Here is a 14,454-nt window from a genome sequence, read left to right as displayed (position 1 = left end):
ACTGGTGGAGTAGTAATTTGCCTATATGGGATTTTACCTTTTTCTCACTTCTCTCTGCAGCTCTCCTGGCATCCAAGTAAAGAAGCTACTTTAGCCTTTGGGACGGACGATGGAAAAGTTGGGATTTATGATGTTTTTTCCACCAAGTAAGACCTATAACTTTGAGTATTTTCTTTTCCTGGCCTATAACAGAAAGTAATACCTTCATAGGTTTCTGAGTTTTTCTTTGACATAGGGTATGTTTCATCCTCTTTCTTCAAGAGCTGTATTCCTCTGTCTCCCAGCTTTTTTCTTGCTGGAGAATACTGTGTGCTGCTGATCAGTGACAGCTCAGACCAGTGGCATGGTGGCGGGCGACGCTGGCCCAAACTGCGTTTTCAGCCCCTAAATTAGACCATGGAGGAGCACAGAGGCACTAAAGCTGGTCAGATCCACCACTTAAAAGCTCTGCGCTCTTCGCTTAGGAGACCAGCCACCTCTGATAGACTATGGAGGTGGCCGGTAACCTTGCTGTAAAGCATAGAATTAAAAAATACTTCCGAGATAATTTTTCTTTTTTTACAAGCACTTTGCATGTTTACCCTCTTAAGATTAGACAATCCCTTTAAATAGTAAAAAGAAAGTGTACGTCCATTTCACACTTTTTCTTGCCCCTTTCCAGACCCCCTCAGATTTCCAGTACTTACCACAAGAAGACTGTGTATTCCATGTCCTGGGGTCCTCCGTTGCCTCCATTCTCTTTTGGTAAGATATAGTTCTTCTGTTTTCTGCCTATGAATCACACAAACTACACAAATAAACTCTATTTTGTGTGTGTTGTTTTTTTCCCACCAGGTGCTGAAGGGGACCGGCCTCCATTCACCCTGTATAGTTGTGGCGGAGAGGGGATTATTTTCCAGCACAACCCCTGGAAGTTGACTATGGAGGCCCAAGATATTAACAAGCTGATCCGAGATACAAATGACATTAAAGTAAGTTTGTATGAGCTTGTACTCACTATATCGGGACACTTTCCGTGTGTGCAGACTCTAAAAACGCATCGAGAGAGACCTGTCAATCATGCAGAGTCGGGCGAAACTGGCAGGGACTAGTTATCCTTGCAGGGCTGTGGAGTCGGTAAGCCAAACCTGCGACTCCGACTCCTCAATTTCCCTTACACCAACTCCGACATATATTGCTTATATTTAAATAGATAGATAGATAAAGTCAGGGATGGATGGATGGATTAATAGAGGGATGGATGGATTAATAGAGGGATGGATAGATGGAGAGATAGATAGATACATGGATGGATAAATATATAGATAGATGATGGATAGCTGGAGAGATAGATGGATGGATGGATAGATAGAGGGATAAATGAAAGGATAGATTAACGGATAGATGGAGGGATAGATGAATACATGGAGGGATAGATAGAGTGTGATACACAGATGACAGCTACAGACAGCAAATAGTACATTGCACATATCGCACATATAGTTCACACATTGTACAGAGAGCTCATAATAATCACCTACAATATTAGCATTAGTTACCTCCCTGTGACAGAGATGAGCAGTAGTACTTTCACTTTCTCCCGCTCGGGGCCCAGGAATCAGATCCTGTGCAGGGCAGGCACCCCTCCCTCTCCTCTCTCTGGTGAAGACGGCAGAAGACAGGACAGAGGAGGGGAGATTGCCCCCTGCAGTCTGCAGCCGGTGCAGGACGGGAGCACTGCAGCATACAAGTGAGTTTTGATAGGTGCGTGCCCCTGCTTCTAGGGGGGGCAGCTGCCCCCGCCCCTCGCTGACTACGGCCATAATTCACACAGAGTGTTTTTGCGGATCCGTTTTTTGCAGTAAAATGCAGTGACTCTGGGCATTCCAGCAAAGTCAATGGGTTTCAAGATATGACATTCAGACACATCGTTTTGTGAGGATCCGTTTTTGGGCTCAAAAACGGATCCTCACAAAGAATGAGCATGTCAGTTTGTGCTGCGTTTTTCTAATCTGCTTTTGCTATTGAAAACATTATGAGCTCAAAAACCTTTCAGGTGATGCGTTTTTTTTTAAAAAGCTGATCTGCTTTTGCAGCTGAAAAACTTATCCTCAAAAACGCAGCAAAAACGCTGTGTGTGAATGTGGCCTTAGATCAGGAATAGAACAGCCATTTATAGGACATTTCATAACTTTCCCAAATTCCTATAAAAAAATATTCAGCACATTCTGCATTAAACTACTGTACCCAATTTATTATACACTGCTCAAAAAAATAAAGGGAACACTTAAACAACAGACTATAACTCCAAGTAAATCAAACTTCTGTGAAATCAAACTGTCCACTTAGGAAGCAACACTTTGACAATCAATTTCAATCAATTTCACATGCTGTTGTGCAAATGGAATAGACAATAGATGGAAATTATTAGCAATTATCAAGACACCCTCAATAAAGGAGTGGTTCTGCAGGTGGGGACCACAGACCACATCTCCGTACCAATGCTTTCTGGCTGATGTTTTGGTCACTTTTGAATGTTGGTTGTGCTTTCACACTCGTGGTAGCATGAGACGGACTCTACAACCCACAGAAGTTGCTCAGGTAGTGCAGTTCATCCAGGATGGCACATCAATGCGAGCTGTGGCAAGAAGGTTTGCTGTGTCTGTCAGCGTAGTGTCCAGAGGCTGGAGGCGCTACCAGGACACAGGCCAGTGCACCAGGAGACGTGGAGGGGGCCGTAGGAGAACAACAACCAAGCAACAGGACCGCTACCTCCGCCTTTGTGCAAGGAGGAACAGGAGGAGCACTGCCAGAGCCCTGCAAAATGACCTCCAGCAGGCCACAAATGTGCATGTGTCTGTAGAATCAGTTAGAATCCGACTCCATGAGGGTGGTATGAGGGCCCGACGTCCACAGATGGAGGTTGTGCTCACAGCCCAACACCGTGCAGGACGCTTGGCATTTGCCACAGAACACCAGGATTGGCAAAGTCACCACTGGCGCCCTGTGCTCTTCACAGATGAAAGCAGGTTCACACTGAGCACATGTGACAGAGTCTGGAGACGCCGTGGAGAGTGATCTGCTGCCTGCAACATCCTTCAGCATGACCAGTTTGGCAGTGTATCAGTAATGGTGTGGGGTGGCATTTCTTTGGAGGGCCGCACAGCCCTCCATGTGCTCGCCAGAGGTAGCCTGACTGCCATTAGGTACCGAGATGAGATCCTCAGACCCCTTGTGAGACCATATGCTGGTGTGGTTGGCCCTGGGTTCCTCCTAATGCCAGACCTCATGTGGCTGGAGTGTGTCAGCAGTTCCTGCAAGATGAAGGCATTGAAGCTATGGACTGGCATGCCCGTTCCCCAGACCTGAATCCGATTGAGCACATCTGGGACATCATGTCTCGCTCCATCCACCAATGTCACGTTGCACCACAGACTGTCCAGGAGTTGGCGGACGCTTTAGTCCAGGTCTGGGAGGAGATCCCACAGGAGACCATCCGCACCCTCATCAGGAGCATGCCCAGGCGTTGTAGGGAGGTCATACAGGCACGTGGAGGCCACACACAATACTGAGACTCATTTTGACTTGTTTTAAGGACATTACATCAAAGTTGGATCAGCCTGTAGTGTGTTTTTCCACTCTAAATCCAGGCCTCCATTGGTTAATAAATTTGATTTCCATTGATGATTTTTGTGTGATTTTGTTGTCCGCACATTCAACTTTGTACAGGACAAAGTATTCAATGAGAATATTTCATTCATTCAGATCTAGGATGTGTTATTGGAGTGTTCCCTTTATTTTTTTGAGCAGTGTATATTTTAGGAGTCGGAGTCGGTCCATTTTATACCGACTCCACGACTCTGACTCCACAGCCCTGTATCCTTGTCCCTGATTTAAAGTATATTTTCTCTGAAACTTATATATTTGCGATAATGGGGCCTGTCGAAACGCAGTTCAACATGAATCATTTGACAGGTTCCCTTTAAGGCGGTCATAAAGCATGGAGAAACATGCTGATTACTCTAGGCTAGACAGCCATCTAATGTGTATGGAGGTGTCTTTACTTTTGAAAAAAAGTAAGGGATTGGGCATGATGAATTTCAACATGCCCTATCCTTTAGATAACTTATCAGCAAAGGAGTCTGGCTTATACCCCCTATGGTGGAGAGGAGGAAGAAATACATACAATTATGGTGTATGGAAATCCTTAGAGGATTTTCTCCCATTAGACCTTTACTTGTGACATAAGGTTTGGTCTTCCTTGATGACTTTTACTTGAAAAGGGGAAAAAGTTGTAAGTGACCTGTCGATATCACAAGAATACCCACCAGATTGGATTTTTTGTAAGAGGACACAATATATGACTGTCTAATGTCTATGCAGCCGCTATGTAATGTGTACAGGGGTCTGGGCCACTTTGTCTATCTTAACACTGTGGTATGTTTCGACTATGAACTGGAGCAGCTTTTTATGATCAGACACAGCCATTACACAGTACACAGCAAGGGCACATTTATAATTACTTCTTTTTTCATATTTTTCAGCATAAGTTACCGCCACATACGGAATTAAGTTGGAAACCAGACTGCCAACATTTAGCTATTGGTAATGAAGATGGGTAGGTAATCTCTTTTAATAAAGACCTTCTGTAGCCAATCTCTTGGTTGTCGTCTAGATGTGGTTTTGGACCTTTTTCCGCCACACCCAATTTTCTTTCCTCCTCCCCGTCTTCCGAGAGGCAACATTTTTTTTCCCGCTGCGGTTAGTGGTAGATGCTGGCTGTATAACACAGCCATCATACATGTAAATCGAGTCTGCCAGCACAGGACACCCTTTTTCAGAGCGGCTTCCCATCCCGGCTCATTTAGAAGAGTCCCTATGATGCCCCTGAGATACTTCAGTATCAGAAGAGGGAATCTCTGCTTATGTCATCCTTGTTTTTTCTTTTTTGTGTATTTGCAGGAGTATTGAGATTTTTCAGGCTCCACATCTTCAGCTGATCTGCACCATCCAACAACATCATAAAATTGTGAATGCCCTGCACTGGCACCATGACCACTGTGAGGATCCCACCCTCCGCTTCCTCCTGGCATCGGGGTCAAATAATGCCGTGGTCTACATACATAACCTGAAGGGGGCGCTAGGTGAGGTTCTCTAATGTCAACGTAGTTTGTATCTGTTTTACCTTAAAAGGATATTCCCATCTCCGGGATTAACTGCTAATAGGTCCCCGCCACCAGAGGCGAGGTCACAAAAACTGCCGTAGTCCTTAATTAACTGACCTCTCCATGCTTTCTGGTTGTCACAAGAGGGATCCTGTACTGCCACACTGCTTGGCCAACGCCTTCTTAAATGCCTGAGTAAATTAAGAGAAGCTTATACTCAAGTATATTTTAATCAATAGATGTTGGAATAATAATAGGTTCTACAATTGGATTTGTTAATAAAAAATGTTCCTGTGCTGAGACAATCCTATAAATGTGCCCCTGCTGTGTACTGTGTAATGGCTGTGTCTCACCATGCAGAGCTGCTACAGCTCATGGTTAACACATGCCACATCTCCTGGCCACAGGGAGAAATATAAATCACTTATGATAAATGACTATACAGATGAAACATCAAGGCTCACAGCTGTTTTTTTCTGAGGTAACACATTTCCCTGTCTGTTTTGTCACATGAGCGAGTGTTTCTGCCTTATCTCCAGACCTCTGAGCTCATTATAAATCAAGTCAGTGACATAGGAGCTCCAGTGGCCGCTAAGCTCATATGTCACTGACTTGCTTTATGATGAGCTCAGACAGAAGGCTTGAGTGGCAGTAATACTCACTCCTGTGATAAAACAAGCAGAGAAAGGTGTTGCATCAGAAAGCAGCAGCTGCGAGCCCCTACTATTTTTTATGTCTACTCGCTTATCATAAATGACTTATGCTCCCCCCCCCCCCCTGGTCAGAAGCTGTGTGTCAGAATTCCTGTTGTCCTACAGTTTTACCACTAGTTGCTGCTATTTTTCACATTAATAATTGTGCTGTAATCCCACTCCTTACCACTGGAGGCTGCTGGGTTGTTCTGCAATTGCTCTTTACTAAGATGGCAGATTCTGAACCTGTGTGATCCATCTTGTTTCCTGTTTGGGCCTACTTAAAGCCGCATGGATCTCTCACTTATTGCTTGAGTATTGTGTCTAGCTGTTAGCCTAGTTCCAGTCTCCAGCTCCTGAACATTCTTACCCAGACTGTTCTCACCTATCTACGTATTGTTTCCTACAACTCCTTTTGCTAACTCCAAGAACTTCTACTACGGCTTGCTGCTACTGCTCGTGCTCCTTCAGCCACTGGTTTCCGGCAGTATTACGACAGTATCATAACTCTGGTATGTTTCGACCATAAAAAGCTGGTCCAGTTCATGGTCAGACACAGCCATTACACAGTACACCGGATAGGCACATTTATAAGATTATCTCAGCACAGGAACATTTTTTTTTTTAACACATCCAATTGTGGAACAAATTATTCCAAGATCTATTGATTAAAATCTACTTAATTTGCAGAAAAACTCCTTTACAGCACTTATTGAATCTTATTTTATGTTGTGTCGCTACAGAGAACTCTGCCGAAGATCCAGTCACCATCACAGATCCTTTTCGGACCCTGTCGGGGCACACTGCTAAGATCACAAGTCTGTCTTGGAGCCCTCATCATGATGCCAGGCTGGTATCTGCCAGCTATGACGGCACTTCTCAAGTAAGTAGAATTGAGGGATAATTTAATGTTGTTCCTTTTGGTGTTTCCAATACATTTCACAGTGGAACATGGTGCGCCGTCACCCATGTGGCCTTATGACTTGTCATTTACAGTGGCGATATCACTATTGGCACCATCTGCTGGGTTTTGTGTTCCTCCCGCCGCCAAAAAATCTGAGGTTTTATGTCTCCAAAAAATAATTTGCCTCGCCTTGCAAGGAAAAAAAAGCCTTGTTGATGAAATAGCGAAAAAAAAAGTTATTGCTATTGAAGCATGAGGATGAAAAAAAAACGGAAAATGGCCACGGCGTGAACAAGAGGGGTTGGGTTCTTAAAGGGTTAAGAATATAGTCTTGTAACTCGACATACCTAATGTGAATGGAACCGGCCCTGACTTACATATGTGAGTAGTGGGTTCCTAACACTGGTACATTATCCTGCATTTGTCCAGTGTAGGCTTAAAGGGATTGTCCACCATAGAGGACTTTTTTTTTTTTTTTACTTAAATGCATTTAATTTGGGGCCAAAATTGACCTCTACAATTGGATTCCATTAAAATGTTTCCCTTCTTTAACCTCTGTGTTGCACTGTCTATTGCTGGCTGCAGAATGAGTCAACTGAGAATCTGTCGGTGAGCTTGTTCCGACAGTTTTAAGGGAGAGTTTCAAAGTTGAATATGCACCAACTCTGCAAAATTTTTAATGAAACACTAATGCAAAAAACTGTTTTAGCCCCAAATAAATGCACTTAAGTTAAAAAAAAACATCCACAAAGGCGGAGAACCCTGTATGTATCAGTCTGTAAATTATCCCCTATTTGTACGATAGGGAACAACTAACTGATCTCTGAGGTGTTTGACCCCTGGGACCCCTTAGGCCCATTCTTGGGATCATTTGGACCCCAGTATTCAGTACTGTATCTCCTATGATATGGATAGGACTCCCCCTAGTGGCCATATCCTTATACTGAAATGCATGTGGACTTGAAAAACTGTACTAGTAGTTTTCTTGCATGATAATAATTTTAAGATTGTGTGTAATTGTGGTGGCTAAAATAATATTTCTTGTATAAGTCTCAGTTGTGTATGGTTCAGGAGAGCAGATGGAGAAGACTTTTTTGTCATTTTGAGGACAACCTATTTCCCAAATGTTCTTGCTGGGGCAAACCAACAACTTCCTCCCATAGAAATCAAGGCTTCCTATGTACCTTTATAAGCAGCATTTTCTTAAAGTGGTATTTCCATCTTCTAAAGATATGCTGAGATATGCCGTCACTTTAAGATCAGTCAGGCCAAGAATTGTGTTGGTAACACAGACCACAAAGTATAGTTGTGCAAATAAACCCTTACACTTCCTGTCCTGCACAGATGACTTTTCGGTAGTCTCATTATCATCACAGTCTGGTGACCATAAATAACACACAGGATTCACTATAGGTGACGTTACAGCTCACTTCCTCCCACTTCCTGCACAGGCCACAGAGCATGCCCACAATACTCTACCATTGAAGTCAGTGAATCATCTCCAATCGTTAGGTTCCTGATGTAAAGCCTGTCTCTAAATGCTGTTATAAACAACTGGGGCAAGATGGCCGCCCTCCGTAATAAAAAAAAAAAAACTGATTAGAAAAAAGAATCCTTATCCTCCATCATGTAGACCTGTAGTAGATAGGCCTCGTCCTCCTCCGCCTTATTTCAAGGTTAATGGATCCTTCTTTCCATTTCAGGTTTGGGATGTTCTCCAGGAAGAGCCGATCAGTAACTATCGGGGGCACAAGGGGCGATTGCTGTGTGTGCAGTGGTCTCCAGTAGAGGGCGACAAGGTGTGGACGGGGGCAGATGACTTCTGTTTACACAATTGGTCCGTATCAAAGCAGGAGCACAGCCGACCCCCAAAAGGTCAGTCCTCACTTTTTTTGGGGGGGTTCGTTGAGAGAGTCATCTCTTAAGCAGAAACCCATCTGTGTAGTAAGTTTTACAGGCAATGCTACATGGGAAAAGGTATGCAAATTGTCTCTACTCGAGAAGGATCAAAACTGTCTTTTTTTTTAGTGCCTGCTATAGGTAATTACCCTGCAAGTTAGTGTCTGACCCATATAGAGGTTTGAACCATGACTTAAAGGGGTTTTCTCACAAACAAAGTTGATTTTAATCTATAGGTCTTGGAATAATAATAACTTCCACAATTGGATGTGTTTAAAAATAATGTTCCTGTACTGAGATAGTCTTATAAATGTGCCCCTGCTGTGTACTGTGTAATGGCTGTGTCTGACCGTGCAGGAACATGGTCTGATCATACCACAGCTCCCGGCGGGGGAGGAAGCAAAAAATGAGGATACAGAGAGGACAGCATGGGATCTCAAATGATTCTTTCTTTTAGGTAAAACATTGCTTATAAACAGGCAGGGAAATGTTTTGCCTCACAAAAGAATCAGCTGTGATCCCGTGCTGTAATGTCTGTATACTCTTTTGCTTCCTCCCCTGCCAAGGAGATGTGGTATGATCAGACTATGTCCCTGCACGGTCAGACACAGCCATTACACAGTACACAGCAGGGGCACATTTATAAGATTATCTCAGCGCAGGAACATTATTTTTAAACACATCCAATTGTGGAAGTTATTATTATTCAAAGACCTATAGATTAAAATGTTTATTAAAATTAATTGTGTTCATGGGAAGACCACTTTAAGACAAAGCAGTGAACTAGTTGGTGGCCTTCCCAGAGCCGTGTCCTCATCCAGTTTTGAGACGGACACAAATTTTGGTTCTCACACACTTTACTGTTTTTAGATCTTTTAGTCAGATGTTTCTGTGGTTATTGAGGAAAATTATCAGCATTTCATATGTTTTTTTTAAGCTTTTATTCACAAATACATCGAGTTTATGTAAAGACGTAACACCATTGACCCATTTTTCAAGACTTCTGCCCTTAGTCCTGGCAGCCAGATATCGGTTTCTGGGCCAAATCCTGACTGATGACCGCCCATTCTTGTCTAATCTGTGTTTACAGTTTTTGTTTGACCACAGGTTCTCTATGGGAATGAGATCTGGGGAGATTTCTGGCCATGGACCCAAAATGTCAAAGTTTTGTTCATCGGGCCACTTAGTTATCACTTTTGCATTCTTACATGGTCTCCATCATGCTGGAAAAAGCATTGTTCATCACCAAATTGCTCCTGGAGGATGGTTGGGAGAAGTTGCTCTTGTAGGATGTGTAGATACAATTTATTTATTCATGGCTGTGTGCTTAGGAAAAATTATGAGTGAGCCCCCTCCATGGATGAGAAGCACATGGAGGGTCTCAGCATGCTTTACTGTTGGCAGGGCTCACCTTTTCTTCTCCGGACAATAATTCTTCCAGATCTCCCAAACAGTCTGAAGGGGGCTTCATCAGAGAAAATAACTTTATCCCAATCCTATGCGGTCCAATCTCTATACTTCCTGCAAACTTATTTCCTCTGATGAAGCTTCCTTCAGAATGTTGGGACATCAGGAAGAATGATTGTCCAGAGAAGAAAGGTGAGTGCTACCATGATGATGCCAGCAGTAAAGCGTCCTGAGACCGTTCATGTGAGGGGGCTTCTCTACTTCCGATTAGCACCAGCAAAGATCACCGCACCAAAGAATAGCAACATCGGGATTGTGTGAAGGGTAAGGGTATTTATGAATGTATCCCCCTATTGTACCTACCTGGCATTGGGCTTACAATTGACCCTAGTTTGCAGTTTCAGGTGCATTTAGTAGAAATTAGGTAATGGTAATCCATGTCAGAGCACTGGGGCCTCACCTTCACCTGTGACCACCACCAATCACTAGAGTGAGGGTCTCTAGTCACCAAAGTACGTCCAGAGCTTGAATAGAGGGGTGGTCATGAATGCACATTGTAGGTCTGCTCTATTTAAACTTCTGCTTCCAGTTGAGCATTAAAAAGGACCTGTAACCAGGTGCACATTGTAGGTCTGCTCAAGAGTTAGGGAGTGACAGAAGCAGCTGAGCGCTGTCTCTTTTAGCCCCACATTCATTGGAGTGTCACCACACATGTCGACCCACGCTCTATTTAAACTCCTACTTCCTCCAGTTGTGCATTAAAAGGGACCTGTAACCAGATTCTCCTCTTATTTTATTCCTGCTGCTCCCGAGTTTGCCGTATTTTACATATTTTTTTATATCTGCCAAACTGTTGATGAAACGTTGTTGTGTTGTATAATCTTCAATAAAACGAGCTTAAAAAAAAAAAGTATGAAAACTTCTGAAATGCTGATAATTGTAGTTCAGTGATCATAGAAACATCTGACTAAAAGATCTAAAAAGGCTGAAGCAGCAAACTTCTTGAAAACCAAAATTTATACCAGTCTCGAAACTTTTGGACATGACTGTAGTGCTCTACTCTAAACCTATGAGACGCAAGAACTTAAAGGAGTTTTCTCGTAACTAGCATTGTGGGACGCAGGATCATAGATAGAAGTTCTGTCACTAAGAGGGTGATGCTAGGAGAAGAGGTTGTGGCTTTTGCCAATGCCAGTTTGGGACAAGTGTCTGTTATTCCATCCACGTGGTCATCTATTGGGATTGCTGTGGAACATCACATGGTTCTATGTCTTCCCCCAATGCTATTAACGAGAAAATGGATTTTAGCACTTACTGTAAAATCCGTTTCTCGTTCAATACGTTGGGAGGCACAGCTCTCAACCTATTCTTGGTCCCTCTGTCGAGTGGTCAGTTTTGGTTGCCTGTGGGTGTTGCTTCATCTCTGGATTCTTGTTTCTGGTTATTTCTCGTTACATAATTTTTTTTCCTGTTTTTTGGGGGGGGGGTGGTCTACAGATTTTGGCCAGGTGTCCTAGGAGAGGAGGGTATAGCCCACCTAGTGTTGAGCCGCCTAGTAACAAAAAAATAAAAAATGTCAACCCCGTATGCATCTTTTTGTAATTAGGAAAGAAATCCATTGACCTGGAAAAGAAACGTACCCTTCAAGTCAAAAACAAGGCCAAGAAAAAGAAGAAGACGGACAACATTTCTCAGGAGGTCGGAGTAGAAGTGACGAGCAGAGAAGCGGAAAGCCCAAGTACCCCGGCACAGAACGGGACCTCCGATCAAGAAGACGATGGAGCCTGTCTTGATATCATTCCAGAGAAAACCGCCCTGCAGGAAGGTATTGTCTCTCTGAACGCCGGATCCAAATGTAATGAAACTAGGACTGAAAAACAATGGGGTCTTCTCCAGATAGAGGCTAGACAGGGATGTGCTCACCTGGCGGGGTTGTGAAGCTTAATAAACCAGCTGCTGCCGATCCAAAGATTTTTCAAGGAAATGAGGATGTTTTTTTTTTTCTGCTCTGCCGATGACCTTCAATAAAAAGGAATCCAGGAGGCGATGTGTAGAGGACTGCGGTTTTTAATTAGTCAGCGCGTTTCAGAGTTCTCAGAGTTCTTCATCAGGACATCTGAACTCTTCACCTCTCAGCGCTTTCGCCCCTTCTGTTTCAGTGATGAGACCGAAATAAAACTTTTGACATCTCTTATTGAAATGTCAAAAGTTTGTTTGTTTTTTTTTAAAGAACAGTTAGCTTTAAATCTAGACGTCCCTTTTATGCAGGGACTCCCAGAATTGTAATCCGTCTAACCGATTTTTATTTATTTTTATTTTTTTACCATTTCTACTGCAATATAAATAATTTAGCGATCGAATAAAAAAAAAAAAAGTTTGTTTAGTATGTCAGCTGTCAAAGTACGGACAAGACCTCGATGCTGATTCTTCCACCATAAATGATGCATTTGCGTGAATAATTTACAGCCGCAGCAGAGGTTCCCCTGACCCCGCTGACCAGGAACGTCTCTCGCTCGAGGGTTACATTATGGTCCTTCCTCCATATTGATTTATGATCTAGAGAATTATAATTAAGCTTCACGTCCAAGAATATCTCTAGTTTTAATACTTTGGGCTTGAATATTATTATAATTATAACCACATTATTTAGTATTGACCAGTTAGCTCATTCTTATACTGCAGGGGTGACAATTGCAAAATTACAGCTTCTAACAGGCCGCTGATGGCATGCTGGGAGTTGTAGTTTTGCTGCTGTTAGGGAGTTAAAGGTTTCTTGTAAGGCGTCCCTTAGGATGGGATCATGAGGGAAACTGTAGGCGCTGTTATTGGGATGTGGAAGTGTACGGGGACAGGCTGCATGAAAAATGCCCACTGCCAGGACCCTCACTAATCAGGAGGGGTACCAAGTCTCCCAATGTGCCTTCAAACCCGACCTCAAAGTGGAAGAGAAGCAGATGAGTCTCTGGTGCACAAATGGGAAGTAGGAGAGTAAAGATGGAGGACACATCAGTAATTATCTGACATTTGAGGACGTAAACATTCACTACAGGGAGAAAACTATTGGTCTGCACGTCTTGATCATTGGATTCAGCTTTTACATCAATCCCATTTACCCCCGGTGTATAACATCCGACCCCTCTCCCCCTGTGTATAACATCCGACCCCTCTCCCCCGGTGTATAACATCCGGCCCCTCCCCCAGTGTATAACATCGGATTGGTTCACTTAATACTTAGTTCCAATTAAAGGAAATCCTAATACTTCAGTATATAAGATGCTTTGGACAATTGTAGCTTCAATCTGTGTGGGAACAGTTTGGAGAAGGCCCATTTTTTGTTCCCCATGACTCTGCCCAGTGCACAAGGTCCATAAAGACATGGTTGGGGGGAGTTTAGTGGATGAACATGACCGGCCACACAGAGCCTGGATCTCAACCCCATCCAACAACTAGAATGGAGATTGTGACCCCGGCCTCTCCCCAACATCAGGGTCTGACCTCACAAATGCTCTACTGGATGAAGGAGAAAAAAATTCCCCAAATCTCGTAGAAAGTTCTCTAAGAGCGGGAGCTGTTATAGCTGCAAAGAGGAAACCAACCCCATATTAATGGCTGTAGAATGAGACCTCCTAAAAGCTCCTGTAGATGTAATGCGGAGGAGACACAATACTTTCGTCCATGTAGATATTTTATTATTGGATTCAATCAATGTGGGAAGTGGATGCCATGTTGATTTTTTTGAGCCTAAAAATGTGTTTTAACCCAAAATGCATCATTTCCCCACTTCCTTGTCTTCGATCGGTCGAGGGTCACTTCCCTGACACTTGTCCAGTCTCCTTTATATACAGTGCTGGCCAAAAGTATTGGCACCCCTGCAATTCTGTCAGATAATACTCAGTTTCTTCCTGAAAATGATTGCAATCACAAATTCTTTGCTATTTTTATCTTCATTTAATTTGCTTGCAAGGAAAAAACACAAAAGAGAATGAAGCAAAAATCAAATCATTGATCATTTCACACAAAACTCCAAAAATGGGCCAGACAAAAGTATTGGCACCCTCAGCCTAATACTTGGTTGCACAACCTTTAGCCAAAATAACTGTGAACAACCGCTTCCGGTAACCATCAAAGAGATTCTTACAATGCTCTGCTGGAATTGTAGACCATTCTTCTTTGGCAAACTGCTCCAGGTCCCTGATATTTGAAGGGTGCCTTCTCCAAACTGCCATTTTGAGATCTCTCCACAGGTGTTCTATGGGATTCAGGTCTGGACTCATTGCTGGCCACCTTAGAAGTCTCCAGTGCTTTCTCTCAAACCATTTTATAGTGCTTTTGGAAGTGTGTTTTGGGTCATTGTCCTGCTGAAAGACCCATGACCTCTGAGGGAGACCCAGCTTTCTCACACTGGGCC

The 14,454-nt window shown here is 43.3% G+C and overlaps 1 protein-coding gene across 1 annotated transcript in view; it reads left to right on the top strand.

Annotated features, from left to right (window-relative positions):
• Positions 1–14,454, top strand: part of GEMIN5 (gem nuclear organelle associated protein 5) — a 48,359-nt gene that overhangs the window by 11,780 nt on the left and 22,125 nt on the right. The window contains exons 10-17 of the mRNA XM_073649866.1: positions 61–146; positions 662–744; positions 835–971; positions 4,524–4,597; positions 4,942–5,123; positions 6,580–6,719; positions 8,444–8,615; positions 11,653–11,871. Of these exons, the coding sequence (XP_073505967.1) occupies positions 61–146; positions 662–744; positions 835–971; positions 4,524–4,597; positions 4,942–5,123; positions 6,580–6,719; positions 8,444–8,615; positions 11,653–11,871 (1,093 nt within the window). The remainder of the gene's footprint in view (positions 1–60; positions 147–661; positions 745–834; positions 972–4,523; positions 4,598–4,941; positions 5,124–6,579; positions 6,720–8,443; positions 8,616–11,652; positions 11,872–14,454) is intronic.

This window comes from Phyllobates terribilis, unplaced genomic scaffold, assembly GCF_046119375.1.
Source record: "Phyllobates terribilis strain yellow unplaced genomic scaffold, ASM4611937v1 Scaffold_10__3_contigs__length_209671492, whole genome shotgun sequence".
In the NCBI taxonomy this organism is placed as follows: domain Eukaryota; kingdom Metazoa; phylum Chordata; class Amphibia; order Anura; family Dendrobatidae; genus Phyllobates; species Phyllobates terribilis.
Note: the sequence above shows the minus strand (reverse complement) of the source record. Positions and strands in the feature narration are given on the sequence as shown.